Source organism: Aegilops tauschii, chromosome 2 (genome assembly GCF_002575655.3).
Source record: "Aegilops tauschii subsp. strangulata cultivar AL8/78 chromosome 2, Aet v6.0, whole genome shotgun sequence".
Classification (NCBI taxonomy): Eukaryota; Viridiplantae; Streptophyta; class Magnoliopsida; order Poales; family Poaceae; genus Aegilops; species Aegilops tauschii.
The window spans coordinates 450,324,021-450,336,040 of NC_053036.3; the positions used below are offsets into that span (position 1 = coordinate 450,324,021).

Sequence of the window (12,020 nt, forward strand, 5' to 3'; positions counted from 1 at the left end):
GTCGCCGAACTTCGTCGCCGCCTCACCGTCCTCCTCCTCGTCTCCTCCTCGCCGGACCACCTCGAACACCGCTGCCCTGGACCCTGCGAACCCCGGTGAGGCCCCGGGCCTTTCCCCCCTCCTCCTCTTCCCCTCCGTCGCCGTGCACACTCGCCGACCCGGGCCCCGAACGCGCTCACCGCACCCCCGCCCTCCTCCTCTCTGCGCCATCTCGCCTGCCATCCACCATGGACACGAGCTCGACCCGCGGCCGCGTCAACCTCCCCCGCGCCCTGGCGCCCGTGCCTCATCCCGGCCGTCTGGCCCGGCCACGGCCAGCCCCCCCTCTGGTCCGCGGCCCCGCTCCGGCCAGCCCCGCCACTACCTCCACCCCGCGCCGCCCGCGGCCCTCCGCCGCCCCTCCTAGCTGGCGTCGTGGGCGCCGGCGGCCTCGTCCATGGCCACGGCCCCGTCCTGCCCCGGGCAGGCTACGGGCACCCGTCGCCCGTCGCCCACGCCCACGCCCACCGCCCGTCGCCGCGCCGCGCCCGCGCCCGCCTGTGGCCCCTGGGCCACTGCCAGGTGGGGCCTCACCCCCCTGAGCCACTGCCCCTGGGGCCCGAACCCCCTTGGGCCACAGACAGGTGGGCCCCCGCGCCCAGAGAACGTTAAAAAAATGATTTAAAAATAATAAATAAAATAATAATAATAAATTTAATTAATTAATTAACTAAATTAATTAAGTTAATTAATCCTATTTAAATTAATCTAATTAGTTAGTTAATTTAATTAAACAGTAGTTAATTAGCTAACAGCCCCTGACAGGTGGGACCCACCTGTCAGGTTGACCAGGTCAACGGTCAACGTTGACTGCTGACGTCAGCATGACATCATGCTGATGTTATAAATCCAAATTTTGAATTAAATTAAATAATTAATTAAATTCCAGAAATTAATAAATTCTTTTGAAAATCATATCTTTTAATCCGTAACTCGGATGGAAATACTTTGTACATGAAAGTTGCTCAGAACGACGAGACGAATTCGGATACGCAGCCCATTCGTCCACCACACATCCCTAACCTATCGAACACGCAACTTTCCCCCTCCGTTTCATCTGTCCGAAAACGCGAAACATCGGGAATACTTTCCCGGATGTTCCCCCCCTTCGCCGGTACCACCTATTGCCGCGTTAGGGCACACCTAGCACCGCTCATTGTCATGTCACGCATCGTCATGCTTATGTTTGCATTGTATTTACTGTTTCTTCCCCCCTCTTCTCTCCGGTAGACTACGAGACCGACGCTGCTGCTGCCCAGTACGACTACGGAGTTGACGACCCCTCCTACTTGCCAGAGCAACCAGGCAAGCCCCCCCCTTGACCACCAGATATCGCCTATTCTTCTCTATACTGCTTGCATTAGAGTAGTGTAGCATGTTACTTCTTTCCGTTAATCCTATACTGATGCATAGCCTGCCCTTGCTTCTACTGTTGTTACCTTTACCTGCAATCCTACATGCTTAGTATAGGATGCTAGTTTTCCATCAGTGGCCCTACATTCTTGTCCGTCTGCTGTGCTATACTATCGGGCCGTGATCACTTGGGCGGTGATCACGGGTATATACTTATGTACTATATACATGACACATGTGATGACTAAAGTCGGGTCGGCTCGTAGGAGTACCCGCAAGTGCATCTTTGTGGCAGAGCGACAGGGCAGGTTGAGACCGCCTAGGTGAGAGGTGGGCCTGGCCCTGGACGGCGTCCGCGGTTACTTCGACATAACACGCTTAACGAGTTCTTGGTATTTGATCTGAGTCTGGCCATTTGGTCTATACGCACTAACCATCTACGCGGGAGTAGTTATGGGTATCCCGGCGTCGTGGTATCAGCCGAAGCTCTTTTTGACATCAGCGACTGAGTGGCGCGCGCCGCATTGAACCGTAAGCTCGCGCTTGTACTAAGGGGGCTAGGTCTGCTTCCGGCCGCGTACGCAACGTGCAGGTGTGCATAGGGCGATGGGCCCAGACCCCTGCGCGCATAGGTTTAGACCGGCGTGCTGACCTCTCTGTTGAGCCTAGGTGGGGCTGCGACGTGTTGATCTTCCAAGGCCGGGCATGACCCAGAAAAGTGTGTCCGGCGAAATGCGATCGAGCGTGTTGGGTTATGTGGTGCACCCCTGCAGGGAAGTTTATCTATTCGAATAGCCGTGTCCCTCGGTAAAAGGACGACCCGGAGTTGTACCTTGACCTTATGACAACTAGAACCGGATACTGAATAAAATCCACCCTTCCAAGTGTCAGATACAACCCGGTGATCGCTCTCTAACAGGGCGACGAGGAGGGGATCGCCGGGTAGGATTATGCTATGCGATGCTACTTGGAGGACTTCAATCTACTCTCTTCTACATGCTGCAAGATGGAGGCTGCCAGAAGCGTAGTCTTCGACAGGATTAGCTATCCCCCTCTTATTCTGGCATTCTGCAGTTCATCCCACTGATATGCCCCTTTACACATATACCCATGCATATGTAGTGTAGCTCCTTGCTTGCGAGTACTTCGGATGAGTACTCACGGTTGCTTCTCTCCCTCTTTTCCCCCTTTCCTTTCTATCTGGTTGTCGCAACCAGATGCTGGAGTCCAGGAGCCAGACGCCACCGTCGACGACAACACCTACGACACTGGAGGTGCCTACTACTACGTGCAGCCCGCTGATGACGACCAGGAGTAGTTAGGAGGATCCCAGGCAGGAGGCCTGCGCCTCGTTCGATCTGTATCCCAGTTTGTGCTAGCCTTCTTAAGGCAAACTTGTTTAACTTATGTCTGTACTCAGATATTGTTGCTTCCGCTGACTCGTCTGTGATCGAGCACTTGTATTCGAGCCCTCGAGGCCCCTGGCTTGTATTATGATGCTTGTATGACTTATTTATGTTTTAGAGTTGTGTTGTGATATCTTCCCGTGAGTCCCTGATCTTGATCGTACACATTTGCATGCATGATTAGTGTACGGTCAAATCGGGGGCGTCACATGTCTCTATGAGTGCTAACAGATTGTAAAAAGTGATGTCTGAAACACACATAGTCCTTTCCAAGTTATCCCTATCATGAAAGTGCAGTCTAACTTCCCAAACATCAAGCTACAAAAAGGAACAATACTTGTACTTATTAATTAAACAGTATAGTACTAACTACAAACAATAGAGGTGACCAATTTAAAATATACAATGCATGCCAATTTAAATAAGAGCAAATTGTGACCCTAATGTCTACTAAATAAACAGTGCATAGTAACCCAAATATCATTAGTGCCAATTTGAATACACTAAAAATATGAGTACACTTTGTACTAAATCATACGATAAAATTAGCATTGTGTACTAAATAAACAGTGCATAGCAATTTAAATAAACTCTAAATGGATACTAAAAAGGTGCATAGCTATTTGTCTACTAAACAGAGCATGGGAATAGCACTGTCTACTGAACTAAAAAATTATCACTATATTGTCTCCTAAACAGAGCATAGTAATATCACTACAATCTAATTTACAGGGCAGATGAACACTTAGTACTAGGCAAAAGAACCATTTTTGATTTACACACCTAACCCTAACTATGGAATCGACAGAAAATGAGGGGGTGGGGGGACAGAGGAGATATCTTACTCCACACCGCCGAATGCAGATGCCTAGTGGTGGCTCCCCCTCGGAGTAGCCTGCACAGCACGGGAGAGAGCGCCGGCGGCATGGTACTCCAGCGACGGGGACGGTGGTCTGCTCCGCGGGGCCTGGCTAGGGTTAGAGCTCCCGCGGACCTCCTCAAGTGGCTTTGGATCTCCGCCGCCAAGCAACCCTCTTGCGCCGTCGCCGCCTCCGCCATCCACTCCGCGCCAGCGTCCGGGCTCGCCGTTGCCATGAATGAGACAGAGAGAGAGGAGAGCGCGCCGTCGCGGGGATGGTGGAGAAATTTCCAGATGCGGGAGGAGTTCTGATTCGACCAGGTCTCTTGACCTAGCGGGGGCGTCGGTGGGCACTGTAGCGCCGTTACACGGCGTCAGCTCGCAACCGTTAGCCATGTCGACGAGACAGGGTCCCACCTGTCATAATAGTGCTTAAACTGCCCGAACAGAAGGTTTGTTGCTTTTTGCAAAAGATTAGAAAAAAATCAGTGTTTTCTGCAGCAAAAACGTAGAAGAGTGTTTTCTGCAAACCTAAGCTGAAATGTGGTGGTTTTCTGCACTTGACTCTACAACAGGAGATACACAAGGGGAGGGATCCTCGCCCAACCCAACTCCGGCGGTCGCAGGGGAAGGGAGAGGAGGGGCTGACCGCAAGGAATTTGGGAGAGGGTTCTTGGAGGCTCGGTACCTTTCCTGAAAGGAATAGAAAGGAGAACCTTCAGACTGTTGCGTTATGTTTCGGAGAAGTTGGGACAAGAGTGAATTGCAAAAAACATCGACATTGAAGGCTAGGTTTGCAGGAACCACAAGTCTACGTAATTGTGCCCAAAACCACTAATTTTTTTTCTTTTTTTTTTGCAAAAAACACTAGTTGACGGCTTAGACCGTTTTGAGCATGATTATGATAGACGGGTCCCGCAAATGATGACGTGGCGTATTGGTTCAAGTTAGACACCGTTAGGTGAGGGTTTTTCTAGATTTACAAAACAGACCCGATAATTTTACAAAAGACCCCGTTAGTCAAAAATCAAAAAAGCAATCGGGCCCTCCATGAGTTCATCTCCCACTGGTCCCGTGGTGGATGCCGCCGGCCACTCCCTCCCGTGCGCGATCGGCGAAGCTGCTGCTTGCTCCGGCGGGTGAGCTGATGGGAGGTCCGACGCGGTCGGTGACTGGCAGGACGACGTGGATTCGGTGGCAGTTTCGGTTAGGACGGCGGCGCAGTGGAGCTCCGGCGGCGGCATGACCATCAGGCAGTGGATTGAGCTCCGCCCGCGGCGAGGCACCCTCCCTCAGCACGCCTACGCGGGCCGCTGCCGCGCCTCCTCGTCACCTCGCCGGCGCCGATGCAGGCGAGCAGCAAGGGCGGCGGCGCCGGCTTGAGCATCGGGCGACGGCTTGAACTCCGGCCGCGGCGAGGCAGCCTCCCTCGCCATGCCTGCGGGGGCCGAGGAGCGGGAGGCCGGGGCCGACACCGGGGAGCAAAGAGGACCTGGCTTGAAACGGCGGCAGGCCGGGGAGGGAGGGGCAGCGGCAGGGGAGTGGATAAGCTGGCTGTTTTGTTTTTTTAGGAGTTTTTGGCAAAAAAAAAGTCTAATGACGTCTATCCCGAACCGTTACGCCACGTCAACAAATGGGCTCCATCTGTCATAATTGTCATTAAATAAGCTAAAGCAGTCAACTAGTGTTTTTCGTAAAAAATTAGGAAAAAATTTAGTGGTTTTGGGCACAATTACGTAGACTTGTGGTTCATGCAAACCTAGCCTTCAATGTCGATGTTTTTTGCAATTCACTCGTTGGGACAACCAGTATGAGCCTTACATTCCAGATCGAACGGCACAAATGACACGAAGGCAGGCACACCATCATCACTAACTCGCTCTTTTACAAGAGTACAATTATATGATGGAAATAGACTAACCATGAATAGCATCAGCCACAGAAGGAAATTTGAACTTCTAAATAGATTATATGACCTCAGATGTAATCTTATAACAGTAGATATGTGATCTAAACACTACAAACAAAAAAAGACAAGCCCGGAACTTTGTTTTACAAAGTTGAAGCCACAGGATTGCAGCAGAAAAGCATCCACTGAAGGTCATTGTCCTCCATTCGAAGCTATGATTCATTTTCTTTCTCGGCCATTTCCTTTTTATAAGCCTGCAACCTTTCTTTAAATTTCTTGCTCTCTTCAAAGTTTGCCTTTCTCTTCACAGCTTTCTGAGTTTCACAAGGAGAATAGCACATTTAGGGAGACAAAGAACTCCTACAAATTATGATAGAGAACAAAATACATAAATTTTAGCGACGACTCTAACTTAGGGCAAAAGGTTGCTTACCTCCTGCCGGAAGCACCGATCAAGCTTAATCTTAAGATCTGTGCATTCACCAAAGAATTTTTTGATGGGGTGATCCACATGGCACTTCTGGAATTCTTCAATAATCTGGGCAACAAGGACATTAAATTTTATAATCTGGAAACTTCTGCGAAAATATACACTTAAATGACAAAGCATCAGATAGAGCCAAAGGTCGGTACAAAGATACCTCAGCACACATAGGATGCCTGTGTAGGGTTAGATGGGGATGCATCTCCAAAGATGTAGGAATGTGAGCCTGCATGAAAAGTTGCCCTAGTTAACAAGATCTGATCCTCGAAGTATATTTTTCTACAAATGACAGACTGTGACACTACAAACTAGAAGTGGCGCCTAACATCGATACGTACCAGCAAACATAACCTTATATTTCTGCTGTAACAGTACCTCTACTACTGATCCTGTCAGTAAAACAAGATCTATACCTTGCACAGGCAGACTTGCAATCGAATGGAGAACTGACACAGAGGGGCAAGTGTTTGTAATATCTGTAGGGCACGGCGACAGTAAACTACAGAAGAGATTTGGCTGAGCTGGGGCTTGGGCAGAATCCAGCTGTTGGTCAGCTAGCTATGGAAGCAGGTCATGCCACTTGGGATAGCTGCTGGGTACTGAGCTGTGTGACTGAACTCGTGTTTGCTGTTTATAAAAATGAAAAAGGCACATGCTTACAGCCCAAGAACGAGCCCGTCGGCTGTGCGCTGTCACTACTCGCTCGTGCTGTCCTCTTCCAATTGAGTCGAGCTATCGATCAAGGCAAACGCCGCCGCCACCGACCCGTTGGTCCCCCGCCTCCCCTTGCTTCTGCTACCCAGTCCCATCCCCCGTCTTCACTCTTGCACGGCAGCGGCCCATGGCGCGGTGGCGACCAGGGCCAGTTTGGTTCATATCCTGGTGCTATTCTGCCTGGCCTGAAGCGTGCCTGGGAATCACTTAGAAGCTGTTTGGTTGCCTTCTTCAATAGTTGTCATGCTAGGCTGCCTTATCCAACGTCCATGTCCACGCCAGGCACCATCATTGCCCAGGCATGAATCTGTGGACAAGAACCAAACTAGCCCCGAACTTGGTGACCTCAGCGGTGTCTTCCTGAAGACCTAAACAGCTGAACCAGCTTGATCCATCGTGGCATTGACCTCAAGGTAACTAGTGTACTGAGAGTTGCGAACCTTGACTAGTGTCAGTTTGGTTGTAGAAAATACTCTTTGAGTACTACTTGAGTCTTCAGAGCTACGGCGAAATCAAAACATGGCTAGTTGGTAGTTGCAAACTTATAGTCATGGCTAGTTGTTTACTTGATTTGTATTGTTTTGAATTGTGATTCTATTATCAAAAGATGGAGAGGAACGGTGAAATTTGAATTGTGATTGTTGAAAAAAAAAATTGGAGGCGGCCCACCTTATGATTTATTCCTTGCCCCGCCACTCATTTGTGTCCATGAAGTGTTGCAAGTTCAAGAAATTGAGTGTATGTGCAGTGAAAAAAATGAGTAAACGCATAGATCTGCCTGGGTGTATGCAGAGACGGTTAACGACTTAATTCTACCAATGTACTGGATATTTAGATGTAAAATGAGTTTGCCCCACTTGCGCATGAGAAAATAACGAAGCATCTAGTAAGGATGGAGAGTTAGTGATTGTATTGCTGTGGGTTTGATTGGCGGAGGATGATTGCCTAGAGGAAGAAATGTAATGTTTTGAAAATCTTGCATTCGTTTTTGTCGGCAAGAAATTTTTGTATTCTTTCTTTGCTTTATGTAGGCATGTAAACTTGTAAAACTTGTCAATCGAGTCCAATTTGGTGTTTTTATGTCAAGTATGTTTTCTGTGGCAAGTAATATCAAAATCAGTCGCAGTCGATGATACTAATTATTATAAACAGCAAACACTCGGTTATGCTCAATGGAAGCAATGCAATTCATTTTCATGAAAAATTGTGATACTAATAGTACAATGATTTTCATGAAGCAATGTAATTCATTTTCAATTGAGGATAATCTGGAAAAAAAAACTTAACATCATGAAGCAATGCAATTCATTTTCATGAAAAATATGTTTTGACATTACTAATCATACTAACTGAAGCAATTAGCTTACCAAGCTGGATAAATAATGGAAGCAAGGTAAACTTGGTTATCCTCAATCCTCATCATCACTAGAAATTTGCTTCCTTGACAATTTCGAGTAATTATAATTGACAATACAACAGCAACACTTTGTAAGAACACTAGATCAGACATGCAGTGCAGGTTATGCCATCCTAAAATTGTGATACACACACGTACACTGACATAAATAAAGCTACAATTTTTCTTGTTCTGTCTTCTTATATTTGATTTGCTGAATGTAGCACTAGCACATCATCCTGAGAACTACAGCTACAGGAAAAACTTCAAAGAACAATTCTTGAATACAACCTTACAGAAAAAGAGTGGAGGCGAAAAGTGCTCACAGTTGAACTCCACCTCAGTCGGTAGAGGGCCGGCGACAGCAGGTAGATCACGGTGGTTCTGCAGAGGGAGAGAGGTCCGGCGACAGCAGGTAGATCACGGTGGTTCTGCAGAGGGAGAGAGGGCCGGCGACAGCAGGTAGATCGCGGTGGTGGGCTGGTGGAGTGATGGTGCTGCAGATCTAACCGGTGGCCGGAGCGGCCGCTCTTTCTCTTTAGGCGGCTCCGCAGATGAGAGATGTCGTGCAAGGAGGGGCGAGGCGTCGGCGGCAAAGAGAGGCCGGTGAAGGAGGACGCTCGCCGGGCGGGGAACTGTGGACGCGCTGTCGTGTGTCGTTTGTGTGTGAGAAGCTGTGACCCGAGTGGGGGATTGGATCGGAGAGAGCTCGTTCCGTGTTAGGCCGTCCCGCAAAACCCGTTTAGGGTTCCTAGAACAGATTCATGGTATCGCACAAGCTTCACCACAAATTTCTACCGTAAAATCAAATAGATGTGCCTTAGTTACTGCACGTCTAAGTAGCTCAATCAAACTAGAAAAAGAAAATACTTACACCAATGTTAGTGTAAAATCAGTGACATATGACTTAAATGTGGGATACTTAGAGCACATCTATATGTGCTTTAGCAAAACTGAATCAAACATTTCTGTTCGTCAGTGCTTTTTTATTTATTTTCGTCGCGACAGCTTCCGTCTTTCCACGGTCGTCGGCCCTGGTAGCGACCTTGAGCCTGCATCATGGCGGGTTGCAGCCACCCAAGAGTTCGAGGGGCGCGATGGTTGTCGGGCCCTGCCGGCGACCTCGAGCCCGCCTCCATGGTGGAGCTGTCGTGGCCACCCGAGAGCTCCAGGGGTGCGATGGTTGTCAGGCCCTGTCGGCGACCTCGAGCTCGCATCCATGGCGGAGCTGCCACGGCCACCCGAGAGCTCGAAGGGTGTGATGTCTGATAGGAATGAGGCGAGGAAGGATGAACGGTCGGAATCAAGAGCTAGCGCCGACGGTAGTGGCAGTTGACGTGAAACTTCCCTCTCGACAACGGCTTTCTGGTACAGAGGGAGTTGTAAAATTTACCTCCAACACTCCATATCTTGAGGACGAGGTTTTTTTTTGGGTGGGGGGAGGAGGGAGGGGAGGCTTGTATACATTTTTACAGGAACAACCATTTTGCGGGATCTAGAATGGACATTTCTTTCGCCCAAAACTGTAAACGGCAGTTATTTTACAGTTTCGAGCCTTTATGGGATCTACTAGAGATGCTCGGGCGCCAACGAGATAGGGAGCCCCTACCTGCGTCCCCCCCCCCCCCCCCCCCCCCCGCGCCTCCCCTACCCGCCCTCTCTGAGCTACCCCATGTGGGGCGCGAGATGCCCCTGTTTATTTTCAAGATTTCGAATAAAATCTGATTTTCAAAAAACATTCTTAGATTCAAAAGAATGTTCACCGAATTCAAAAATAGTTCTTAAATTCAAAAATAAGTTTGCAATTTCAACAGAATGGACATTTTTTTAATTTTGATGAACTTTTTTTATGAACAATTTCTTATGAGCATTTTTCAATAATGATGAACATTATTTGGTATTTGATGAACAACTTTTGAATCCGATGAACATTTTTTGGTACGCGCTACGAAATACATGTGAATCCGTAAGAAGGGTTGGCCTACAAACATCCACCCAACGGCTATTTGGATGGATCCCCTCATAGGTGATTGGCTCGATCCGAACACAATATCCAAACATTGACTCCTATTCCAGAATCGATTGAAATTCTTCCCGCTTAATATCACATGAATAGCGACCTACGCGGCAGATAGGAACCACCAACGAGACAGAGGGAAGCCTCGCCGGGGCAGCTCCAGATGGTCCGGCCCAGCCGCGCGGGACGCAACAGCCTCCATTTTCTGTTGTTTTACGTTTTTTCTTTTTCTTTTTTTCTATTTTACATTTGTTTATACTTTAAAATATTATAAATATATATATTACAAAACAATCTATTAAAACATTTCAAAATGCTGCGGAAGCATTTGAAAAATGTTAAATGTGCATAGAGATAAATGTTTATCACGTATAAGAAAAATGTATTAAAAATTGATCGTGTATTTAAAAAATTAATCAACCATTAAAAAATATATATAAGTAAGTATTTGAAAAACATTAATCAGGCATTTAAATACTATTAAATGAGTATAGAAAAAAATGTTGACCATGTATTAAAGATGACGATTTGTTTTGATCATGTATATAAAAAAATTATTCAAGCATTTAAAAAAATGTTGACAATTATTTGAAAAATGATAACCGAGCGTTTGGAAAATGCTAAATCTGTATAGAGAAAAATGTTGACCATGTATTATAAAATGATGAATTTTTAAATAATGTATATAAAAATGGCTAATCAAGCATTTGAAAAAATTATTGAACAAGTATTTGAAAATATTATTCAAGCATTTGGAAAATGTTAAATGCGTATAGAAAAAATGTTGGCCATGTATTAAAAATTGATGAAAAAAATTTGATCATGTATATCAAAATATTAATCAACCATTTGAGAAAATGTTGACAAGTATTTGAAAAAATGTTAATAAAGCATTTGGAAAATTTTAAATGCGTATATAGAAAAAGTTGACCATGTATTAGAAAAATGAAGGGAAAATTTGATTGTGTATATAAAAATGTTAATCAAGCATTTGAAAAAATGTTGAACAAGTATTTGAAAAATGTTAATCAAGAATTTACAAAATGTTAAATGTGTTTAGAAAAAATGTTGACCCTGTGTTAAATAAATGTTAATACTGAATTTATTAAATGTTAACAAGTATTCAAAAAAAATGTTAAATTTGCATAAAAAAATGTTGACCATGTATAATATTAAACTTGTATTTAAAAAATGTTAAGCAAGCATTTGAAAATGTGTATACAAAAAATGCTGACCATGTATTGCAAAATGTTAAATTTGTATTGGAAAAATTGTAGACCTATATTAGAAAAATGTATTTAACATATACAAAAACTGTATAATAAAAACCAAAAGAACAAAGAAAACTGAAAAAGAAACAAAATAAACCAATGAAAAAGTAAAACCGAAGAAACAAAATGCAAAAGGAATGAAAAACGAAGAAAAAAGAAGAAAAAACCCAGGTCAAATGGCCTCATGTAGGACGTGCCCCTACTACTTACCACGAAAAGTACTTGGACGGAGTGGCTAGAAGCATGCCTGATCACTCTGAAGACTATGGATCTATGCCTGGTTCTCTCCCCTTTCCTATTCCCCTTTTTACTCTAATAATCCACGCGCGAATGGGCTGGCCCAATTACCTTAGAACCTTCAGCGAGACTTTCTAGGGACTCGCTTAATGCGTGATATAGTTGCCGTGGAGATGCTCTTGGGCTATGATAGATACGTGGCACTAGTGGGCTTTTGTAGGACAAGGCCGCATGCCATTGGAGTGAAAACAGATTTTTCCGAATTTGCCTGATCGGATAATCCGATCTTAGGTTTCTTAAAAAAAGGATAATCTGATCTTGTAAACGGATTATCC

The 12,020-nt window shown here is 46.0% G+C and overlaps 1 protein-coding gene across 1 annotated transcript; it reads right to left on the reverse strand.

The window, feature by feature from the left end:
* Positions 1-5,500: 5,500 nt before the first annotated feature.
* LOC109780929 (uncharacterized) lies at positions 5,501-8,818 on the reverse strand. Its single transcript, XM_020339513.4, has 4 exons — positions 8,487-8,818; positions 6,208-6,276; positions 6,000-6,104; positions 5,501-5,880 (listed from the first exon to the last, which is right to left on the reverse strand). Exons 2-4 carry the CDS (start codon positions 6,250-6,252, stop codon positions 5,779-5,781), a joined length of 252 nt encoding a protein of 83 aa, XP_020195102.1. The 5' UTR covers positions 6,253-6,276; positions 8,487-8,818; the 3' UTR covers positions 5,501-5,778.
* Positions 8,819-12,020: the final 3,202 nt, after the last annotated feature.

Bases quoted from the DNA above. Each gene is read 5' to 3' on its own strand.
- LOC109780929 (XM_020339513.4), bottom strand. From the start codon at position 6,252: ATGCATCCCCATCTAACCCTACACAGGCATCCTATGTGTGCTGAG. The intron at 6,105-6,207 runs GTATCTTTGTAC...CTTGTTGCCCAG, and splicing joins GGCATCCTATGTGTGCTGAG to ATTATTGAAGAATTCCAGAA. The intron at 5,881-5,999 runs GTAAGCAACCTT...TGTGAAACTCAG, and splicing joins ATCGGTGCTTCCGGCAGGAG to AAAGCTGTGAAGAGAAAGGC.